The following is a 23,407-nucleotide window of genomic DNA, read 5'->3' on the forward strand; positions in this document are numbered from 1 at the left end:
GGCTGAGTGAGCAACACACCAGTCCCCGCCATCACTATCAAAATAGTAACTGGTAGAACAAAATAGATGTGGAAAATGCAGAGAGCACTTGAAACTCGGGACTACTATTCTTCCCTCAGTTTAGATCTCATTTCTGTAATTGGGCAGCAGTTCTGCTAACATCAAGAGCTTGCACACATTGGCTAACATTTCATGCATGTTTCTTTTCCTCCGGGGAGCGGACAATATTTGCACAAAATTCAGTGAAGTCTGGAGCAGGCCTGACTCAGGGAGCATCCCCAAAGGCACAGATACAAATACTGACCAAATATTTTTATTTATTTTTTTAATGCTTTTTAAAAAAAAATTATTAGTGAAACACCATGAGGTACAGTTGTAGACTTACAACTTTTTGTGCTTGGATTTCGGTTATACAATGATCGAGTACCATGCCTCTACCAGTGCCGTTCTCCACCACCAATGATCCCAGTATCCCTTCCACCCCCACACCCCCCCCAATCCCACCCTGCCTATGTGGCAGGGCATTCCCTTTTGTTCTCTCTCTCCTTTTGGGTGCTGTGGTTTGCAAAAGAGGCATTGGGTGGCAATCATGTTCCTGACCAAATATTTTTAATATCATGGAGGGGAGGATTCAATTACCGAAATATTTAAAGATGAAATTATATGGCATCTGAATATGCTTTGGAATTATTGGTGAGGGGTGCTGTGAATAGAGCTGTAGATAGAACATGATTGGCCTTAAGGAGGTAATGATCAAAGCTTATTCCTGTGTTTCGGATATTAGACAACTCACAAGTTGTATAGTAAACAAATCTCTTTACTTGTGTATGTTTGACATAGTCCATTGTAAGGAGCATGGAAGGGTCATGAGGAGCCTTCTGCAATGAGGCTCTGCAGAGAACCCAGAAGTCTCTCTGACCTTGCAGTAAGGGGACAGAAGCCAGGCTGTTTTTGTTTACTTGTTGACTCACTGAAGCGATGAACAGTTTGCAGCTGGGTCTCCCACAAATTCCATGACACAAACATCCAGGCCCAGCCTGGAGCTCTGAGTCCGAGTATCAAGGATGCCAGAGCTGGAGGGAGCTCTATGAGGTTTGGTGTGGAAGAGTGAGGCCCAGACCCCCTCATTACTACACTTTTGCAAGGCCTGGAGATCTTATCTGCTAGCTGCAGAATTTCATGACCAGCCTGCTTTGTAACTGATTGTTCCTCTAGCAGCCCTAGTTTATGAGAAGAGAGCGCCTTGGTGGAACTAAGATTCTTCTCCACAACCCACTCCTCCCCCATTACTCTGACTGATGCCTGAAATCCCACTCACTCTTTCACTGTGACAGCCCAGAGCCCGTCCCATTTAAAAGTGGATACTCTCTCAGTGCATTCACTAGTCTCTTACACATTCATTTCAAGATTTGATGTGTGTGAGGGGCATGCTCAGCTGTGCTCAGAACTTACTCCTGGCTCAGCACTCAGGGATAACTCCTGGAAGGGCTCGGGGACCATATGGGGCGCTAGGGATCAAACCCGGGGTAGCTGTATGCAAAGCAACACCCCACCAGCCTTACTATCGCTCTGGTCCGTCATTTAAACAATTCTATGCATCACTGATAAGGAGGAAATGGGGGAGGGGAAATGGACACTTGAAGTTTCAGGGGGCAGAAATGGGAGAGCCACAGAATGGAGAGAGGTGCCAATGGAGGAAAGTATCTAGAGACAAATTTCTCTGGTTCCACAAATTCCTCTAGACCTCAGCTAAAACAAGAATTTTGGGGGTGGGGATGGGGGACACAACTGCCTAAAGTTGACAAATAAGCACTTTAGGTGCCCCAGGTTTAAAAGAGCTAAATTTACACATGTGTAAAGGCAGTATTATAATAGCCAATGTTTTATTGATGACTGCCTATGAAACATGCTAAATGCATCTCAACACGCATAAACTCTAGAATCTAGTCCCATCATGAGGGGCCTGAGGAGTTGAAATGTAAAGTGACTTGCCCAGGGATCACACAGCTTGAAATTAGAGTTAATATCTAGAAGCCAGGTCTAGCCCGAGTCCATATTCTCACCACTCAGTCTCTATAATGGCCTCTACATGCCTCATGGTCACCTTGGGAAAGACCAAATCTTGCTGTGTCGTCAATACTCTGGGATTGAGGCACAGTGACTTCAGAGGGATGATGAATAAATGCTCACATGGCCGTTCCGGGAACAAGGGATTTAGAGGTAGGGCAGGGGGAAGGCAAGAGGATCCCAAGGAAAGTTTCGGGGAAAGTGAGGGGCTACCCCTACAGAGTCCCTCATGGAGTTCCACCTCAGTGAATCCTGGTGTCTTGGGGTCAGTGGAGCAGACTGGGCCCACGTGGATGGGCAGGAACTCTTCCAAAGTAAAGCTGGTCTCTATGCAGTGACCCAGAGACCCCAGGCATGGTCAATCCCTTCCTTACTTGTCCTCAGGCCTGTGCAGCTTCCTCATTTCATCACCAGAAGTCTCCCTCTCCTGGGGCTTAGAAAACCAACCTTCTCAAGAGTGAAGTTGGCATTTTCTTTGTTCCATGCCAGGGGCATGTGTGCTATATTCACACATGCCCCTGGCATGGAACAAAGCCAGCAGTTTCTCCCCTCCGAACGCATTTTCTCACACTTCTTGCTTGTATCTCCCCTACTAAAATCACTAAAATCACTAAAATCACTACCTGACTCAAGATCCATACATTCCTGTGTCCTCACACAAGGTACTAAGGACTTATCTGCATAAGGAACCCTCGAGGCTCACAGCATTAATCCAGGTTTAAATCCATTGAATCCAGGCGCAGAGAGCAGAAGTGCTTCCCTGAGGCCAGAGATGAGCAGTTGGGTTCTCTCCTAACAGTCAGACCTCAAAGGCTGCACTTTTTCTCTCCAGTGGACACAGCATGCAGAAAGCAAAATGCCTACTGTGAGGTGTGGCTGTCCCTCCAGATGATGGGTGGCAGGTGCTGAAGGAGGCTGTTCCCAGGCCAGGGTGGCAGCAGTCGCCTGCCAGGCAAAGAGGAATCTTTGGAGGTGAGCCTGAGCACTGCAGACCGGGGACCAGTTGCACTGACACATGTCAGAGAAGACAGCAAGCTGGACATCTCCTACCTTGCCAGCCATGTTGGGACAAGTTTTACAAATAGCGGCCAGAGCCGTGGACCCAAGAAGAAACCTCATGTGTGCACAGCTTGGAAAGGAGACACACACACACACACACACACACACACACACACACACACACACACCAGTTGTCAATAAGAGCACCGTCTTTAAATAGAAAAGATAGCCTGAAACTCATTGCGAGTATGTTCTCATGTTCTCTCTCTCTCTCTCTCTCTCTCTCTCTCTCTCTCTCTCACACACACACACACACACACACACACACACACACACACACAGCCAGCAGGACCAGCAGAGTGAATGATCAAATGCCATAGCCATGTGGCGGCAAGGAAGGACTCTATGGCCCTGGCAGCTCCCGACTTCCAGTTCCTATTTAAAATGTCTGAATTGGGAGCATCGACAAGCTCCCAAATTAGCTTTTTAAATAGAAGCTGAGAGTTAAAGGAAAAGCGGCCGTGTCATGGGGGAAAAGCAAATGAAAAAAACGCTGTCCAGGCCAGGCCGGCAGCAGAGAGGGGGAAGCTGAGGCAGGCAGGCTGGAGAGATGCCAGGGAGGCTGGGAGCCCGGTGGGAGGGACTGCAACCTGGGGCTCTGGGGTCTGCAGCTGCCCCCTCCAGAGACTCCTGCCTCTCTCTGGAGCTCTTGTTTTCCAGGTCACCTGGTTATTGGAAAGGCTGGTAAATGAAATCCACACTGGCCTAGACTAGAAATTCAGTCTTCCTATTTACCTCCAGTTCTTCCCTTATGTGACAGTCTGGGAGGTACACGGCCATGAACATGGCCTGGAAAGAAGGTCTGCATCACTATCCCCTCCTCAGACAGGCCGTCAAGACCCAGGAGGGGGGAGGGACCCAGGGCCTCCCCAGGAGGAAGGATGCTATCAGCTACCTAGAGAAGTCTCCAAGTTTTGAGGCCATCAGATGCAAAACAAAGGTAGGGGTGTAGACAAGCTAAAACCTAGACAGCCAAACACTGGGTTGGAGGACGAAGGAAAGCCACCTGTCCTGACCAGGGAGTGGGGCCCTCCTAGGGTCCTGCAGTTGAGTTGGGCAGAAAATGATCTCTCGTGGAGGTAAGGGAGCTGGGAGGTGGGAGCAGCCAGGGCCTTCCCTGAATTCTTCCCGGGCTTGCCAGGGAGGGGCAGTGTTGTTAATCATTATTGCTGTATGCAAATCAGTATGCAAATCCGCGCGAGCGGGACTCCTGGCAAAGGCGAATGGAGCCCACGCCCACCTCTCGAAGGGCCAATTGCACACCTTTCAGACCAAACCTAAAAGCGGGGTTGGGGGAGCTGGGGTGAACGAGCGAGGCGCCAAGCCTGGACCTAGCTGCAAGGACAGATTCCCACACGAAATGAAAGTTCCCCCAGACCGACCCCGGGTCTGGCCTTCCCCTCGACCCCTCGCCCTCCATATCCCGGGTTAGCACAAACCCCTTCTCCAAGGCTTTGCTTTTCCCTCTTCTTAGTCTCAGCCAGGCACCTCTCTGCACCCCAAATGGTGGCCCGCTCGACCCCCGTTTTCCCATCCCCGCCGACGGGGGAGCCGAGGCCCGTGGGAAGCTGGAGCCGCCGGCAGACAGCGGAGTGTGGGGGTTCTGATCAGAGCAGCCTACCCCGGGAATCCGCGGGGTGCTCTGAGCTTGCGCCTCTCCATCCTTGCCTGAGCAGTGCGGATCCCTGCGTGGCGAGGAGCGGTGAAGACGGGATGCGCTTGGCTTGGGAGTTAGTTCACGCACCCGAGTCCAGACGCTCAGATCTGGGTGCTGGCTGCACGTGGAGAGAGGGCAGGGCCAACCCCCACCTTCGAGCTGTGCCTGGAGCTCTGGAAGGTGAGCAAGTCTTAGGGGTGTGTGTGTGTGTGTGTGTGTGTGTGTGTGTGTGTGTGTGTGCGTGTGGTGTGAGTGTGCGTGTGCTGTGATGTGGTGTGTGTGTGTGTGTGTCTGTGTGTGTGTGTGTGTGTGTGTGCGTGCATGTGTGTGTGCCGGGGTGAAATCGAAGCAGGGCGGACAGTCAGCGAGAAAAGCCACCGCCGGTGACAAGGTCCACACCCCGTGCACGCACACACACGGACACTTCCTGCCCTTCGGCACCCCCCACCCCGGGCTCACATGCACGCCCCCACGGCCCCCGCCCCGCTCACCTGGCCACGCTCGGGCCCGCGCCCACCCTGGCCGGCACACCCTAGGATTCCAGCACTCGGCGGGGAGACGCGCCCGGCTCTGCTTAGTCTCCCCGCCTCCCCAGCTCACGCGCGCGCCCTGCACACACACACACACACACACGCGCGCGCGCGCGCACAGACACACACACACACACACACACACACACACACACACACAGGCACGCACACGCAGCACACACTCACAGCCTCGCCGAAGTCACTCCCCCTCGCTCGCCCGCCCGGGGCGGCTGGGGTCCCCTCCCGAGCGCCGGCGCCGCCTCGCCGCCGCCCCCGGCCTCGCCACGCGCCCCGCCCGCGCCGCGCCCCCGCCGCCTCCCGCCGCCGACAGGGACCCGGCCCGGCAGCCCGTGGCCCGGCGGGGCCCGAGCGGCGGCGGCGGGGAGGGCGGCTTCGCGGGCGGACGCGCGGACGGACGGACGGACTGACAGACGGACGCAGCAGCGGGCGAGCAGCGGCGGAGCGGGGCGCGGCGGCTCCGGGCCGCAGCCTAGGGGCCCGGGTGCGCCGGCCGGAGGTAAGGAGGGACGCGGAGGGCTCCCCGCTCCCCGGCGCCGCGCGGCTCCCACGCCTGTTGCTCCGCGGCCCCCGCGCGCCCGGCGGGGTGGGCGCTGCCGGGGGGGGGGGGGGAGGCGCGCGCGGGGGCGGGGGCCCGGGCGGGGGGTGCGCCTCGGCCCCTCTCCGCTCGCTCCCCTCGGCGTGCGTCCGCGGCAGCGCCCCGGGAGGCGGCGGCAGGTGGCGACCGGCTCTGGGTGACCCTCCACCGCCGGCGCTCCCCGCCCCCCCGCCCCCCCCCCCCCGGGCTCTCGGTGAGGGAGACCGAGAGACATGGCCGAGGGTGGCCGTCGCCCGCGGTCGGGGGAGCCTGGCAAAGTTCTCCCGCGCGGCGAGCCGGCCGCGGGCCCCGCGTAGCCCGACCCGCCCGACGCCGCCCGCGCCGCGCGGGAGCTGGGGACCGGCTCGCCGTGACACGCAGGCCCGCGGGAAGGGAGTTCCAAAGGCGCACTTGCGAGGTATTTATGCTGGGAGGCTTGGGGGGGAAGGGACGCCGCGGAGGAACTGGGCAGCGAAGTTAACCGGGAATCCACTAGATTTCTACTCTTGCGCCGTGTTGACATTTGAATCAAGTTGGAGAGGTTCGGTTTTGATTCAGGGTACCCCGCGAATGTCAGCAACAGGCTCAGGCTCCGACCTGGAGTCTCAGGGTGCAGGGAAGGCTCAGCGAGAGCTTCTCAACTTTCTCCCCATCCGGACTCAGAGCTTGCTGTTTGTGAGACCCCGTGTGGGTTGCTCTGGATGCACGTGGGTATTTTGCATGGATCTGTGTCATGGTGCAAAATTCCCCCCCCCCCCCCCTTATTTACCATCACTTCAAGGAAACCTGGTGAATGTCGTAGGCAGAGTGCTGGGGTGCATGAATGCAGGACAAAGCGTCCACGATATCCACATGGATATCGGTGTGTTTCTTTTTCCCTAGTACTTGAATGCCACAAGATGCAAGTACCGCAAGGGACCCCCAGAGGAAGGAATATTTGCAGCGCGTTCCCTTTTGCTGCTGAGATGAGTGTAGAGAGGGAGCTGGGGAAAGTGCCCTGGCTAGCCTAAGAGTGGCACTGTGGGCATGGAGGAGCCCGTGTGCCCTACGCCTGCACCCTCAGGCTCCTCAGCAAGGTACCTTCCTAGGAGACCCCTGCCTCCTGCCCTGTCCTGCCCTGGCCCCCGAATGGGCCAGTCAGTGAGATGTAAAGTGTTGGGAAATCAATGCCCAGGCCTCTGCGCTCGAGCACTTTGGTGAGGTCACTGAAGGACAGACCTTGGTGAGGTGACCTTTCTGCAGCCCAGGGGCAGTCCAGGTGTCAGTCCCCAGAACACGGTCACTTGGCCACTATTCCTCCTGACAGGCTCCGATGATATGCAGGCTGACCTGTTTGCAGGGGAAACCCACTTCCCCACATCCTCTTTTCCAGATTTTTGCCTTTGTCCCCTCGGCATTCACCTGTTTCAAAGGTTTCTTGACCCTAGCCTCCCCCTCCATCATCATTCCCACCTTCAAAGGTTTCTGTCAAAAACAAAAATAGCTTCAGAGTTTTCATTGGTGAGGTATCCACGTCCTAGTAAAACCTTGGCATTTGAGGCATGTGCCGAGCCATTGGCTGGAAACGGGGCCGCTGTGGTGCCTGTTGCAGGAACTCACAGCCAGGCAGGAGCTGTCCTGCCCATCAGGGAGCCCAGAGGACGCCTGGAGCCAGGACATGCAGTCAGGGCTGCTGGGGGTGGGTGGGAGTGGGTTGGCTGTGGAGACCTTGGCCTTGGAGTCCGCGGGGACATTCGTTTGCCCCTTCCAAACCCAGACACATGCATGCGCACAGCCAGAGGGTAATTACTCCCCCGTTCTGATGCCTTTTACTAGAGGAAGGTGTTTGAGCCTCCAGAGACAGCCTCCCATCTGGCCTTCTTTGGAAAGATGGTCACGGGCTGATGCTGATGGAGGTGGGAGGCAGGGCTTTGGGGCAGAGAAGGGTTGTTCCCCCCACACACATACAACTGTCCACTGTTCCACTGAGAGCAGCTTGTGTCTTTTCCGTAGCTCTTGGAGTGAAGGAGTTTGACGTCGGGTAGAGGGGCATGCTGAGGGGGCTCGGCCAGGGAGGGTAGCAGGCTCTGAGGTGTCAGGATGGGACAGTCCTGAGGAGCAAGAAGGGGAGGGACCCCATCTTCTCGGGGTGCAGAGCTGCACATCTGGCCTCACTGGGCTCTGCAGAGGCCCTCCCAGCCCAGAAGTCTTCTACTCTGCCACACAGTCCTCTTCAAGGTCCCGACCCCACAAGTTCCCTTTTGGAATAAAGTAGATTTGTCAAGGTTAAGAGACTGGGGAGTGGGACACTGGGTCTGGGAGCCTGGGAACCCCAGGCAAGTGACCAGGGTTTCTGGGAGTGAATTTTAAGTTCTGGGTGATGCACGCTGTGTGTTCTGGGCCTCAACCTCCCAGGAACTTGTCCCTTTGTTAAAAGTGAGACTGGACTCACCCCCTGCCCACTGCCACTCAGGGGACAGTCTCCTTCCTGCTTTGCACAGGCAGCCCTCAGGAATGAGGTCTAGTGAGACGAGCCACAGCAGGGCATCCTGGCTTTAGCAGAAATACTTCCTCCGGGAGTATTCCCAGAGGAAAGGCTCCTTGTCCCTCTCCTGTCCCTCTCCCTCAGTTTCCTGCTGCTGCTGTGGTCCCAGCAGGAGAGGCCAGCACACCTTTACAGGTCTTGGAAAGATCTGGAACAGCAACGCTGACCCTCAGGACCCCTCATTATTGGCTGTCAGTGAAAGGGGCTGGAAAGGGTCAGAATCCTGCCCTGCAAGGACCCTTCAGATGTGCCCAGCCTGGATCACAAGAGCCAGTTGGCTGAATGCCAATTAATGGTCTGTCTGAAACCATCCACTCCTATGTACTGTTGCCCCAAGAACAGCACAGGAGTCAGGAGTTCCCACCCCCTACATCATTGAAAATTGGGGTGTAACTTCTCGGTCCTCTATAGCTCTGGGCTCTATGCTTTCAGTTAACCGACACCCACCTGGTTGAATCTATAAATGATGATTGGGGGAATAGAAAAATAATTTGCATATGAAGCGGACCTCTTCCACCCCCCCCCCCGCTCCCCCCCCCCCCCCCCCCGGCCCAGATCAAGTGTCAACAGTCCATAGAGCTTGTCTGCAAAGAAGGAATGGATATGAATCTCCAGATCCTTCCTTAAAACTCCTGGGCAGAAATATTTGTGTGTAGAACTTTTGTGGAGATAGAGCATTGCTGAGAAAGTCCTGGAAGAGTGCTCAGAGCTGTTAGTGCCCAGCACATGTGAACTAAATCAGTATTGGAATTACCTGTCAACTGTGATTGAACTGGGTGCCTCCCCCCGACCACATACACACACACATCTTCCCTTTCGCCGTCCAGAAGCTCAGTGTGGGCTAAGGGGCCTCAGTGCTACCCCAGCACCCTAGAAAGAGACCTGTGCATTGGCAGGGTAACTTTCCTGCACAGATACTGGGAACACAGAGATGGCGGATGGGTCCCCGCTGCCATGAATGAGTGAGCCCTGCTTCTCTCCTGGGTTCCTGTCACCAAGAGCTCATTAGGCTGCTGCTGTTTTTCTGTGCCGAGTGGAGACATTTTGAGGGGAATGTCATTGTTTTTTCTGTTGTTGCCTGTGGTATCTGAATCACCCTCCGTTTGGGGGGAGGTGTGTTGGGCAGAGGGACCCGTGAATATTCTCCTTGGCATGTGCACGAGGGAGTGGAGGCTGAGATGGGCTCCCTGAGAAGACTAAGTGAGGCCCTGAAACTGCCGTCTTTGGACTGAGCTGCTCTTCATCTGTCACTTCTCTCTGGAGCGACAAAAGCCACCTCTGAAAATCCCTGCACTATACATGCAAGGCATGGAGTAAAGTCAGCCAATGGCATCTGTGAAATTAGAGTTGCCTTTCTGAGCATCTGCTGATGTGGTCCACAGTGTCACGTCCTGGGATGTCGGGGAAAAGTGGCAGCATTATGGCCTTTCACCTTCAGGAGCTTATTGACAGATGGAAATGAAGTTGAGGGGCTGGCTGTGCCCCTGACCTCCACGTAGACTGCCTGGATTTAATTTGTCTCCTTGCTCTGTTCTGTAGCTAGTTCTTTTTCCCATCTTCTTCCCCTGCAAACGAGGGCCACTGGAGTTCCTGCCCCTCAGGTTGGTGGGCTTGACAGGGTCCCGGTCAGTGTGGCTGTGGTTGTGTGACAGGACACGGTCAGGCTTCAAGACACATCAGTGGCTCTTCCAGAAGCCAGAAGAAGCCTTGAGAAGCCCTGTAGTACCATGTCTCGAGACTTGGGGTGCGGTCAGACTGTCCCGTGTGGCATCCCCATTTGGCCCTCTTGGCTGGCATCCCAGCTCTCCTTGTGCTTCAGGTCACTGTGACCACTAGCCAAGACTATGCATGGGATACACCAAGAGCAGTACCTACACCGAGAGCAGTGCCCAGCATAGAGGATGCTCTCGGCCATTGTTTGCCACCATCGTTGATAAGACAAGCCCAGGTGTGCAAGCCCCAGGGTGACATGGGCTAGATTAGAGGAACAGGTTCCATGTGGAGTCCAGAGGAGGTGAGGAAACTGTGGGGGGGGGGGGGGGAGAAAGATCTCACAGGGAGGGTGGAAGGCAGAGAGGGAGGGAGGGAGGGAGAGAAAGAGAGAGAGAGAGAGAGAGAGTGCCCCAAGAACAGAAGGCCCAGAGACAAGCCTTTAAGGTTTGGTGCCAAAGCAAACACTGTGGCCAAGGCTCGTCTGGGTATCTGGGACCCCGGGCCGGTAAGAAGTCGAGATCTCTATGTGGAAATGTCAGACCAAAGAGTTTGGGCTGGATTTTTGTACCTAGGCTGTGGGGAAATCTGGCTTTCGGAAGATTGCTCTGAGCAGAATGGATTTCAGGGGAATAGGAGAAACAGGGTTAGGGGGAGGGGGTGATTCAGAGAAGCAGGCCAGTGGGAAGGAGGCCTGAGGGAGCGGGGGCCTAAATAAGGGCAGGGAGAGCAGTTGTTTCATCATTTGTAACTCTGGGTGGAGCCGCGCAAAAGATGGCCAGAAGGACAGACACGAGGAAGGTTTTTAAAAAGTCTGGTGGTGGAGCCAGAAGTAGTGATCTAAGCATTCTAGAAGAGACAGGAGTTAGGAGAAGGAAGCCAGTTTCCAGATCAAGATGGAACAAACAGTTCTTCTCCTGCATGTCCTTAAACGTAGAGTACCACTGGGGGCCAGAGCAGCCGTACAGCCAGCCAGGCTTTCACCTTGCATGTGGCGAACCTGGGCTTGATCCCCAGACCCACATAGGGTCCTCTGCGCCCCACCAGGAGTGACCCCTGAGCTCAGAGCCAGGAGTTAGCCCTGAGCACCACAGGATGTGACTCAAAAAAACAAACAAAAAACTATTTAAAAATAAATAGTCCAGCCAGCTGAGCTTCTGAGAGCCCCCAGCGATTTTGCATGCAGACGGGCTCTGTGTAGGGCTAGTGAGCACCAGAGCATGCCAGCTCCAGACCATGTCCTGTGGCGGTTATGGCATTTCTGTGTCACCACATGGCTTCCCACAGATGGCATGCATTTGGGGATTGCAGAGTCATTTCACTATCATCTTTAAAAAGCCAGATTTGGAAAGGTAAATCTGTTTCCCAAAGCCCAAAATAATTCTCCGTGCCATGGTTCCCGCCAGCCCTGCAGGTGCTGGGCTGCACGTCCTGGGTGTGGCTTAGGAAACAGGGGTGATGGGATGGAGTGGGGAGCCTGGCACTGGAGGCATGTCCACGGGTGGGCTGAGGCCAGGTGAAGGAGCTGGCATGGGTAAGAGTGTGGTTGCATAACCCGAGGGAGGGGATAGGTGGGCAGATGGAGACAGGAGGCGAGGAATGTGTAGAGAGCGATGAGTGCAGATCATCGTGTCCGGGAGGAACAGGGACCAGATGTGGGAGGCAGAGGAGCCATGGGCCCCAGCCCCTTTGCAAGGTGGGCAAGGGCCCCTGCCTAGCTCTCACCGTTGCCTGGGGGCCCTGGGGAACAGCTCAGTCCCCGGGAGAGGGGGACAGGCCTCTACCAGACTGTGTGTCTCCTGTTTCTTACCTCCCATCACAGTTTTCCAGCCCTGGCCAGCCCTGGCCTCCTCCACACGACTGAGGAGTAGAAAGAAGGTGCTTTTCTCATCTCCCTCATGCACACCCTGATTACCCTGGTGGGTGAAGAGTAAAATAAAAATTAGCATGTTTATCCCACTTTTAAATTCGTTTAATGAGAACTCATTTACCCTCTCCCAATTTAAATTCGTAAGAACGCCATAACCTTTCCGAGCTGATTATTACCTGCAAGTTCCAAGATCTCCCTGCTAAAGAGGCTTTCCCTCCAAATGCTCTGGAGCCCTCGAGGAACTTGACAATTTGTCAGGCAGTCAACAACATCTGGTGATTCTGCACCACAGCCCCGAGCTGTACCAGGGGCCCTGGAGACAGTCCTTACTCGTGGGAAGGATATTTCTGTTTAATCCATTTGCTCACTCGTAGGGCAGGCGGCACTTACCATACAGACCCTCCCCGCGGTGCCATTTCCTACCCGGCAGGCTTGGGGCTCACCTCTTTTTCTGCTCTTCTCCCCGCTTCTCCTAGGGACCACTGAACTAACTCCAAGCTGCTGTGCCTGGTGGCTGCGCAGGGGCTGGCTCAGGACCTGGAGTCACCATGGCGGCGGGCGTGGCGGCCTGGCTGCCCTTTGCGCGGGCTGCAGCCATTGGCTGGATGCCCGTGGCCAACTGCCCCATGCCCCTGGCCCCGGCCGACAAGAACAAGCGGCAGGATGAGCTGATCGTCCTCAACGTGAGCGGCCGGCGCTTCCAGACGTGGCGGACCACGCTGGAGCGCTACCCGGACACGCTGCTGGGCAGCACGGAGAAGGAGTTCTTCTTCAACGAGGACACCAAGGAGTACTTTTTCGACCGGGATCCCGAGGTCTTCCGCTGCGTGCTCAACTTCTACCGCACGGGCAAGCTGCACTACCCACGCTACGAGTGCATCTCGGCCTACGACGACGAGCTGGCCTTCTACGGCATCCTGCCCGAGATCATCGGCGACTGCTGCTACGAGGAGTACAAGGACCGCAAGCGCGAGAACGCCGAGCGCCTGATGGACGACAACGACTCAGAGAACCACCAGGAGGCCCTGCCGTCGCTCAGCTTCCGCCAGACCATGTGGCGCGCCTTCGAGAACCCGCACACCAGCACGCTGGCGCTGGTCTTCTACTACGTCACCGGCTTCTTCATCGCCGTGTCGGTCATCACCAATGTGGTGGAGACAGTGCCGTGCGGCTCGGTGCCCGGGCGCAAGGAGCTGCCGTGCGGCGAGCGCTACTCCGTGGCCTTCTTCTGCCTGGACACGGCGTGTGTCATGATCTTCACCGTCGAGTACCTGCTGCGGCTCTTCGCCGCGCCCAGCCGCTACCGCTTCATCCGCAGCGTCATGAGCATCATCGACGTGGTGGCCATCATGCCCTACTACATCGGCCTGGTCATGACCGACAACGAGGACGTGTCAGGCGCCTTCGTCACGCTGCGCGTCTTCCGCGTCTTCCGCATCTTCAAGTTCTCGCGCCACTCGCAGGGGCTGCGCATCCTGGGCTACACGCTCAAGAGCTGCGCCTCGGAGCTGGGCTTCCTGCTCTTCTCCCTCACCATGGCCATCATCATCTTCGCCACTGTGATGTTTTACGCCGAGAAGGGCTCCTCGGCCAGCAAGTTCACGAGCATCCCCGCCTCCTTCTGGTACACCATCGTCACCATGACCACGCTGGGGTGAGTCGCCCCCTGGCGGGCAGGTGGGCTGGGACGCGCGCTGTGACTGCTTCAGCGGAGCAGAAAGCCTTGCTTCCGGGTTGGGGGAGCAGCGATCTAGCGTGTGGAGAGATCTAGTGATTTGTTTTAGAATGTGGATGGGGTGGGGAGCAGCGATCTAGCCTCGTGGAGAGATGCAGTGATTTTTTTGGAGTGTGGATGGGGTGCCTGTCGCGCAGAATTATCTTTTCTTAGGAGGCGGGGCATGTGAGAGTAAAGCATGGAAAATGGAGCCACCTTGGCCATTTCTTTGAGGAGGAGGGTGGGGTGGGATCATGGTCCTCTGTGCCCAGTGCTGAGTGACTGTGCTGGGGGGCAGGAACCGACGGCTGGGGAGGAAGCAGGCTGGGAGCAGTTAGTTGAATGGATGCTGTGGAGTGAGGCCAGACTGCCATTAAGCCATGCACTCGGCACCGCTCTTTTTGGGTTCTTCCTATGCGTCTTCTTTGTGCTTATGTTTGCGGGCGCTCTTCCTCTCTCACCTCACTTTGCTGCTGTCACACAGGATCCGTGGTTCTGAGGTACGGAGCAGACTTTCTCTAAGTAATTCCCGCTGAAGGTCTTGTGCAAAGCAAGGCACCGGTTGGTCGTTTTCCCTCACTGGAGGGGAACTAGCTTGCTTCCTGAGCCCACCCTGTGGCTGAACGACCCTGTCTACTGCATGATTGTGAGATGGTTTGAATGGATCGTGTGGCCAGGCTCAGAAGCAGCAGTGCCCTCAGAGGGGGGACAGATGCACTTTGCACTTAGCAAGAGCAAGGGATGGGACTGTGTTTGTTCCACTCCCTGAGGTGCCCTCTGCAGCCGAGGTCATAGGTATGTAATCATGGTGCTGGGCCGGGCACAGGGAGAAGAAGGCAGTCTGCCCCTTCACAGGATTTGCGCCCTTGAAGACATGTATTATTTCTTAGTGGGTTCTGCTTCTGCCACTGTAATCATTGAGGCTAATACAAAATCCTTTCATCACTCGTATGCTAGCTCTGTGTTTGCTGAGGCCAGGAAGCATTATATCGTTGATGGAGAATTTATGAAGCTTTTTATTTGGGCTTTGACAGTTTCGTTGGTGATGTCCTGGTGATTCAGTTTTCCCCCCTTTTCTTTCCCATCCCAAATGCGGTGGTGTTGCCAGTGTGGGCTTTTCCATAGCATCTTGCATGCCTTTGGGAATGACTGTGCTGCAGGGGAGGGGACCTTTTTAAATGGCTGCGTTTGTCATCTGGCCACATGAGGGGAAGGAGTAAAGTGGCAAAGCAATGACTGTCTTTGCCCATTTGCAAATAACTTGTTTGATGGGGACATTTTATTTACTTTCGTCTGTCTAACAGAGGCCAACAAGCACCGCCCCCTACCACCGCCCCCCACTCCACCACACACACGCACACACACACACACACACACACACACACACACACAGAGTCAGTGTAAGGTGTGAGAATGTTTCCTTATTTCACCTTGTCTCATATGTCATTCAGGACTTGACCTCACTGGAGGCGCAAGGGCACCAGGATGGGTAGGGTGGTCAACAGGCACTGGATTGGGTTACTGAGACTTTGCCTCCACTGTCCTCAGAACCCCAAATAGCCATGATCCTCACATGATTCTGGATGTCTTGGGGCCCTATAGTCTCCTGTGATGGGACTTGAGAGACCAGAAGGAGTTTTCAGGCTGCCATGGGGTGAAAGAAAGGTGGGTGAGTGGGTGGCAATGTCCAGATGCAATACCTGGACATTTCAGCAGCCACCGGCCCCATTACCTTTGATTAGAAGTCGGCAGCTTCTGTGCCTGCCATGTCCCCCCACCATGAAGGGTACTGTGCACCCATTGACTGAGTCTTCAAGATAGAACCAAGTGCTTCTCTACCACTTCCTTGGTGCATAAGATGCAGTTCAGGGAAGTTACCCAGAAGTTTGGTAAGTCTTGGCAGGTTCTTGCTGAGAAGAGGCAGAGCTGATGTCATATCCCATTGGACTATCTCCACTGCTCATTCTCTCTTCCCTCGCCAGGCCCCTGTTCCCTGCACCAGGGAGAGCCGGACCTTCTGAGTTACTCTTTGTGATGGTTGCCTCAGAGTTCCATGGTCTTGCCTTGTCTCTGTCTAAGAAAGCTCTGGTCTGGTGTGCGCTTCATCCAGGCACTGCACCAGGGACAGAACTGTGGGCAGGAAAGTTCCCTCTAGCCGGATGAAAGCTGCCCTGCAGCTCATGGCACTTTCATGGCAGAATCTAGTGCTTGACTATCACTGGGTAAAGGACGGTCCAAACCCTAGACTTTATGATACATTACTGGCTTCTGGTGTCCCTTCACAGTTGCCCTGTAGCCCACACAGTGAGTCTGACCTTAGGAAGTTGCCCTCAGTCTCAGTTTTGGGTGGGGAGCAAAAGGGCAGTGCTGAGGCGGGGAAGCTGCTGCCTGGGGAGCAGATGCTTCCACCCTCGGCCTGGGGATCCCATCCATCCCTTCCTCATGCACTGGGCATTGGAACTTCTTACCTTTGGGAGGAGAAACCATTGGGCAAGAAAGGACTCACTGGGCTGTATCTTTCTTAATCCCAGTTAAAGAACTTTCTGGAAAGCAGGCTTTTCCTTAGCCTCTGACTGGGTGGGTGTTGGATTGGGTTGCTCAGACTTTGACCCGAGCTGGCACTTGGGACCATGGCCAGCTCTGAGCTGAGGCTCACAGTGCCTGTGTTGGGCAGAAGACCCCACTGGAGGGATCCCAGGACCACCCTTCTCTGTTCTCTGGGAATGCACCATTCTCAGGCCCTTCCTGACTTCACTGCAGGGTGGCCCCATGAGCTGTGGTCTGGCCCAGTCTCCCCCAGACCCCTGCCATGCCTGCAGCATTGGGGGTGCTCCCACCCTTCCCAGAGATCTGGGCAGCCCAGCCCTCAGAGCGTTCCCTGTCCACGGCTAGTTTCAGCCCTGAGCCCACTCTGGCTGTGGAGTTCCTGCTCATTTGGGAAAGTTTGTCTTCTGACTCTAAGCCCCAAGTGCCACCAAAGGCTAGCAGCCAGGACTCTGTCTCGTTTGACTTTCTCTGTGCCAGCTCCCAGCAGCTCCCAGCACACGGTCCTTCCCCTCACGCCCATCCCTCCTCCCTGCAGATCAGGGCCGGGCCCCTGGCTGCTGGTCACTGGTGACAGAGCTGCTCTTCAGGGCTCTGATACCTTTCCCTGCTGTCCCAGAACCCTCACAACTGAGATGGGCTGTTCATTGGAAGAGAGTGGGTGTCTGCTTGGAGGGAGTGGCTGGATGTCTGCTGGGAGAGGGTGGGTGTCCTCTGGGAGGGGGTGGGTGTCCCCTGGGAGGGGGTGGGTGTCTGCTGGGACCGAGGGAGGTGCTTGCTTTGCTTGCTCGCTCTCCACCCTGGTTCAGTCCCCACAGCACATATGCATGTCTTTCTGAGCCTTGCCAGGAACCATCCCTGAACGCAGAATCATCCCTGGACCGCCAGACGTACACGTACCCACAAAAAAAGCAAACACCAAAATCCTTCCACCACAGCAGTGGCAACCACCAAGGCTTGGACTGACTTTCCTTTTCATCCCCCATGCTGCTGGGGAAGACCCCTTTGCCCAGCCGTGGCTTATTTTACATCCCCGACCCCTCAGTTCCTGAGCATGCCCTTGATGGACTAATCTATGATCCGAATGGACATGATCCATAAACTGGACCCTTGCCGTCTCCATTAGTAGAGGGACCAGAGGACACAGAGTTCCCAGTGTTGGGAGCAGACCCCTCAGTGGCCTCCACACAGCTCGTGTGCTCCTCACTTTGGCTTGTCTTTGCAGCACCCTGGGTGGCCCCACTGCTTGGTGGGGATGGGGGGGGGGCACTGCAGGCCTAGATCTTGGGGCGAGGCCCCCACAATACCTATCCACAGCTGCCCACTTGGCTCTGTTTTGTAATTGGGTCCAGCAGCCTATCTGTCCCTGGTGCCCTGAGATGAGAGAGCTTTTGACAGTCTTCAAAAATCACTTCAATGAAAACAGAATCAATCTTGACTTCTTCCAAGCACGAAGCAGCCTCTGGGTGATTTGCATTTCCCTCCAAGTCTCCTGGACGGGGCCCGCCTGAGGTTCCAGGAGCCCAGCAAAGCAATAAAGGCACCCCAAGAGGGTGTGCTTGTTCAGGCACACCTCTCCCCCCCCCCCCCCCCATACACCACAGGTGCCCGAGTGCAGCCTAGTCCAGGCCTGCTTGAGGAAAAGCCTCAGTTCCTGGTATTCTGACTAGAGCCTTCGCATGGTGGCACAGGCTGTCAGCCCTCCTGCTCAGGCCCCAGACACTGGCCAGCAGACCCTTCCCAGGGCTCCCTGACCTCAGCCCACACCGATCTCAGATCTCTTCCTCGGATGGATGACCTCAAGGTCTTTTCTGGGTTTGGAAGTTATTCTCCCATAGTTCCCTGGCAGGTACAGACTGCTGGAGGCCAACAGAGAATGTTTCATTCATTCAGTATTTAATGAATGTCTGCCTAATGCTTGGCAGCACTCACGGTCGGTGCTGAGAGCACTCAGCACTGGGTCTGCACTTGGCCCATGTCAGGGGTACAGGCAGAATGAACTGAGGGAGACTCACGTTTCTCTGCCAGCCCTAGCTATCCCTCCCCTCCTGTGTCTGCTGACTCCTGTCACCGTTCCCAAAACTCAGCCGCATCACTCCCTCCAGCCCCTCAGCCTCGATACCTCTGTCTGCCGGTTGCTACCATTGGTGACTGTTTTCTACATCTTTACCTTTTGCCCGGAGCCAGCGCTTCATGGACAGTTCTGGTCCCGAGATCATTGTGTGATCTCTGCCAGCATCACGTTCCTTATTTACTAACCATCTGCTGGTCACTGTGAGAACCGAGGAGGTGCTGGCCAGCAGCTCCGTCCTGGGGTCAGACAGTGTGTCTGTGGACAGGCGAGGCTGGGCCGCAGAGCCTGAGCTGGGCTTTCTCTCGTTCTAGCCTTCCCAGATATGGGACTGACTTGCTTGCCTGGAAGCAGAAGTCTTTGACTGTCCCTGCAGTGGGCTACTTGGCCCTGCCCATCCCCCTGCAGACTGTGCTGTCAAGGGCAGCCCAGAAATGGAGCCACAGTTGGGCCCCTCCCAGGCCACCGCCCACCTCTTATATTGACACATCAGAAGCTTGTTGAGCACCTACTTGTCCCTGGGGAATGTAGCCACAAAGAAAACAGGGAGAGATTCCTTATAGAAGGCTTCATTCTCGGTTCTCTGGGAGAGAAGCAGCAAACAGAGCTGAGCAAATGCCTCTTCTCAAGCTGCAAGCTCTGGTGGGAGATAAGCTCAGGAGGCAGGTGGGGAACCAGGGGGAGCTGCTGCTCTGGGTGAGGAGGTCAAGTCCAGCTCTGCTCCATCATCTTCCGGCAGAGCCCAGGAGTGTGCATTCAATAAATAGGTGTACTCGCTCTCTCGCCACATGCGTTGTGTGGCCATGAGCCACTTCCCCACCCTGGCCACTGCCAACAGACGCATGAAGGAGGGAACAGGGCGCCAAGCTTGTTGGTGGTCAGTTGCTGTTTATTCCAATCTCTGTCCCTCTGTTTATCCCATTCTCCCCGAGCACCTGTTCCAATCTCACTGAGCGCTCCATTCCAATCTCACACTGCCCTCTTGTTCCTATTTTCTCCTGTCCCTCATGCTACTCTCCCTGCACACAGTCTCGCAACCTTAGTCTAGAGCCCATCTTCCAAGTGTGCGGGGTAGCAACTACACCCAGATCAGATAGCACATGTAAAGCCCTTCCTTCCTTCCTTAGAAGCTCTTCTGCTGGAGATCTACTCAAGGGCAAAATTTCATCTAAGGACAAACTTCTCCTTTCCTTAGTCCATAAACCATCATCTTAGATTTATTTATTTCTTAATAATTTTTCTAGTCATTTTTGTATGGATACAGTAAGAGATATATTAATCTTGTAGGGTGGCTCTTCTGGGGACATCTTGCTATAGATCGCAGACTACAGATCTCAGGCCAGATTAGTCTTTCCTAACCCTAGAAGGGTCCTTGTTCAGTCACTTTTGGGGGGATCATGACAGAATTCTTCCACAACTGTGCTCTTAAATTATAAGTTTTATGGAACTTGACCTGTCCCATTTCAATGCCAAGGTAGCTTACAGCTTTCCCTGGGTCCATCCAGTCCCTTTGTTGGGACCCTGATTTGGGGTGCTAGGAAGTAAGGGCAACTGAGGCTTAAGTTGAGTATATATGACAGATGAACAGGAGTAAATATTATTTGGAGTCAATTAACTCCTAACTTACAAAAGCATAGTATTAACTGTCTTCCTGTGTCTATACAAAAAGGACACTGCTTTAAAGTAACTATGCAAAGGACATAAGGGAAAGATAAAAGAAATATTTCACTTACAAATACATAGCATAGCGGTAGGGCATTTGCCTTGCCCTACCTGAGCCTGGCAAGCTCCCCGTGACGTATTTGATATGCCAGACACAGTAACAACAAAGTCTCCAATGGAGACGTTACTGGGCCCGCTCGAGCAAATCGATGATCAATGGGAGGGCCTTTACTTTACTTTTTACTTACAAATACAAAATTCAGAGTCCTTAAAAGGATCTGACCTTACAAGTCGCAGGTTCTAGTTAGCGGAAATAAATGATTAACAGATAGAGAAAGAAGAGCACAGAGAAGTTGAATCCCAAGGAAATGAGAGTTCTTTGGGAGCATTGTGATAGGTATAACCCAATAAACCTATGCTCCTTGTGGCAGAGGAGAAAGTACAAACAATGTTATCCTACATTGGAGTGTCATGAGCATCTTGGGGAAGATTTTCCAGCTGAGGGGGCAGTGGGATCCAAGGCCACCAGGCAGGGGACCTATGTCCTGGTAACAGTGATTGTTTGCCAAGTTTGTCACTTCACAAGCCCGGGCAGGTCAAGGAGATGAGCAGCACCCTAAGGAGCATCACCAGGCTTCATGCTTGGCCTGTGTCTTCTTGGAGTGGGGAAGCCAGTAGGACACAAGGGGAGAATTTGGGGAAGAAGCTGATTTGTGTTTTGAAAATGTCACAGGGATGAAGGGATGCAGGACATGGAGATGCAGGGATGAAGGGATGCAGAACACAGATGCAGGGATGAAGGGATGCAGGACATGCAGTACCTTGTGGGAAAAAGAATTTAGGGACTATAGTACGACATGTTAAAGAGACAGGACGCAGTAGGCATGGGTACAGTCATTCTTACAGTCGAGAATCGCTGTCTGCTGAGATTAAGGTCAGGATTTCCTCAGAAGTGAGCTAGGGAGGAGAGGACTCTGCCTAAGGGCTGGGTCACAGTTGTGGCAGTGTCAAAATTGCATATGCTTGGGATCATGTACTTCCTTAGAATATGCCCCACGTGGGCCAGAGCCATAGAACAGCAGATAGAGTGCTTGTCTTGCATATACTGACCCAGGTTCAATCTCCAATATCCCGTGTGGTTCCCTCTGATCACCACCAGGAGTAATTCCTGAGTGCAGAGCCAGGAATAATCCTTCAGCATCACTGGGTGTGACCCCCAAAGAAAATAAGTATGTAACATGTAATATGTCACCTGCTTGCTTAGAAGAGTTGCATATAATTATACATTGCATGTATGATTAGCACCTAATTGGGCAAATAGGGGCATGGAAGTTAATATGTATTTCGGGCTTAATGAGGAGAAAAGTGAAATAAGGTCAGAGTTCTATTTGCTGAGCATGCTCCGCCAGTCGGCTGGAACTGGGTTCCCAAAGTTCCCACTTTATCAGGAAATTGGTCACCGCAAGCCTATCTGGGTTACAGCTTTACGGTCCCTTTGCCTCACAGTCCCTGTTTTTCATGACGCCCGTGAGATGGACTAATTTGCTTCTCGGATAATTTCCCCATATTCTCTCCTCCCCCTTTCTCCTATGCCTTAACCGCACCCACCCACCTCATTACCTGCACAGAGGACCTGACTCATGTGGCGGCTGAATAGGGGCAGAGTCCGCTTCAGGGGATGGTGCCTGGACTGGCTGCAGAGGGGCTAGTGCACACAGGAGGAATGAGGGCTCCTGGTTGAAGGTGAGAGATGCTTGAAGGCAGGGGTCACAGACAGCCATGTGCACGCCCCCTACCTGTGCCAGCTCTGCCTCAGGGCCCTGGCCTGGGGTTTGGTCCTAAAAACCCTTCCCCTTCTCCCAGGAGCATTTTCCAAAACAGTCTCAAGGCCCACAGGTTGAGCTGGAGCAGGGATGCGGTAGGCCGGGCTGATGCGTGGAGGACCCCCTCCAGTGGCAGAGTCTGTACCACCATGGGGTCCTGCTTCAGGCCGCATCGGGGCCGGTTGGGGGGTACCCTGAAGGCTCCAGAGGAACTGCAACCAGTTTCCAGGGGTGTGGGAAATGGGGGTCCTGCTGGTGCTCTTCTGGGCCAGCGGCTCGGAAGAGGGATTTCCAAGCTGTTGCCCATTTCCCAGCTCCCCTCCAGAATGTCTCAAAATCAATCTCAATCTCCTGGGCTCTCACACTCTGTTTGGTTTTGTTTGGGTTTCCCTCTTTAAACACGCCGTAAACACAAACATGATTCTTCCTGAGGAGCAGCAATTATTCTGCCTGAAAATCGTGTAAATACAAGACAGGCCGCCCTCTCTCTCCTCAGGGGCGGAGCTGCGCCCCTGCAAAACTGTAGGCGGGAGTGCCTGTCCCAGGGCACTGCAGGGACAGAGAGAAGCCACTATCTGCTGTGGACTTCCCATCACCTGCCCTCAGGCAGGTATCCCTGGACTCAGCCCACACCTTCCTGGAGGCCCTCCTCTTCCCGCACCCCAAGGTTCCATCCTCTGGTGAGGTCCACACTACTTTGTCTTTTTTCCTTCTTCTTTGGATCGAGCACTCCTGGCTGTGCTCGGGAGACCATACACTTGCGGCGGCTGGAATCAGAGTCAGCCGTGCAGGCCAGCACCTTAGTCCCTGCACCATCTCTCTCTTCCCCTGTGTTAGTTTTTCTTTGCTGGGAAGTGGGGCTTGGTCCCGAGAGATCTTGTTTGGAAGGAGCACAATGTGATTACCACAAAACAACATCTAATGGTAACTTGCACACCCTGCGTTCTGGGAAAAACGGCTCAGATATTGGGCATCCATCATGGACTCTGCTTGAGTCCAGTGAGCTTGCCTCTGTCTAGCCTGCTTTCCTCTAGTCGGTACCTGGACCACTTTCCCCCCACTGACCCGCACCCCCACAGCTAAATGCAAATGATGCTGGGTGGGAAGGGGGCCATGGGAAGGGGGTGCTCCTTGGCTGGCCGGGATGGGAGGAAGGGACAAACATCTAGCTCATGTAATCATATTCTGGGTGTCAGGACTCCAATGAGTGGCATTAAACGAAATCAGAAAAAATCGTTTTAATCTAAGTGCCACCTCGCACAAGAGCTAGTTGATGGAGAGATGGATGAGGCTGGGGCACCTCCTTTGTAGTGTGCTGCTGTAAAATCCCATCACCTTCATTATTTCCCACCGAGCCAACGCATCATAATACCCCTGAGCGGCAGAACAGCTTGAATTTAATATACAGAAAGTCCAATCAAACAATAAATGGATGGAACTATATAAAGAAACCATTTTCTGGGAGGCTGGCTCCATTCTCTGGGATTCAGCTCCATGACACATGAAATGCGCATCAATTTTCTCCAACTAATGCAGCTGCTGAACCACCACGTGTGATATTTGTTTGCTTCCGAAGTGGAA

At 54.4% G+C, this 23,407-nt stretch overlaps 1 protein-coding gene across 3 annotated transcripts in view; it reads left to right on the forward strand.

Moving 5' to 3' along the window:
- The first annotated feature begins 4,715 nt into the window (after positions 1–4,715).
- Positions 4,716–23,407, forward strand: part of KCND3 (potassium voltage-gated channel subfamily D member 3) — a 220,439-nt gene continuing 201,747 nt past the window's right edge. The window contains exons 1-2 of one of the 3 annotated variants that reach the window (XM_056138979.1): positions 4,716–4,963; positions 12,489–13,666. In XM_056138979.1, coding sequence (XP_055994954.1) covers positions 12,561–13,666 — 1,106 coding nt within the window. In that variant the 5' untranslated portion in view covers positions 4,716–4,963; positions 12,489–12,560. Of the gene's footprint in view, positions 4,964–5,498; positions 5,831–12,488; positions 13,667–23,407 lie in introns of those variants that run through there. The other 2 variants (XM_056138982.1, XM_056138981.1) reach the window with 2 other exon arrangements.

This window comes from Sorex fumeus, unplaced genomic scaffold, assembly GCF_029834395.1.
Source record: "Sorex fumeus unplaced genomic scaffold, SorFum_2.1 ptg000131l, whole genome shotgun sequence".
NCBI classification, from domain to species: Eukaryota; Metazoa; Chordata; class Mammalia; order Eulipotyphla; family Soricidae; genus Sorex; species Sorex fumeus.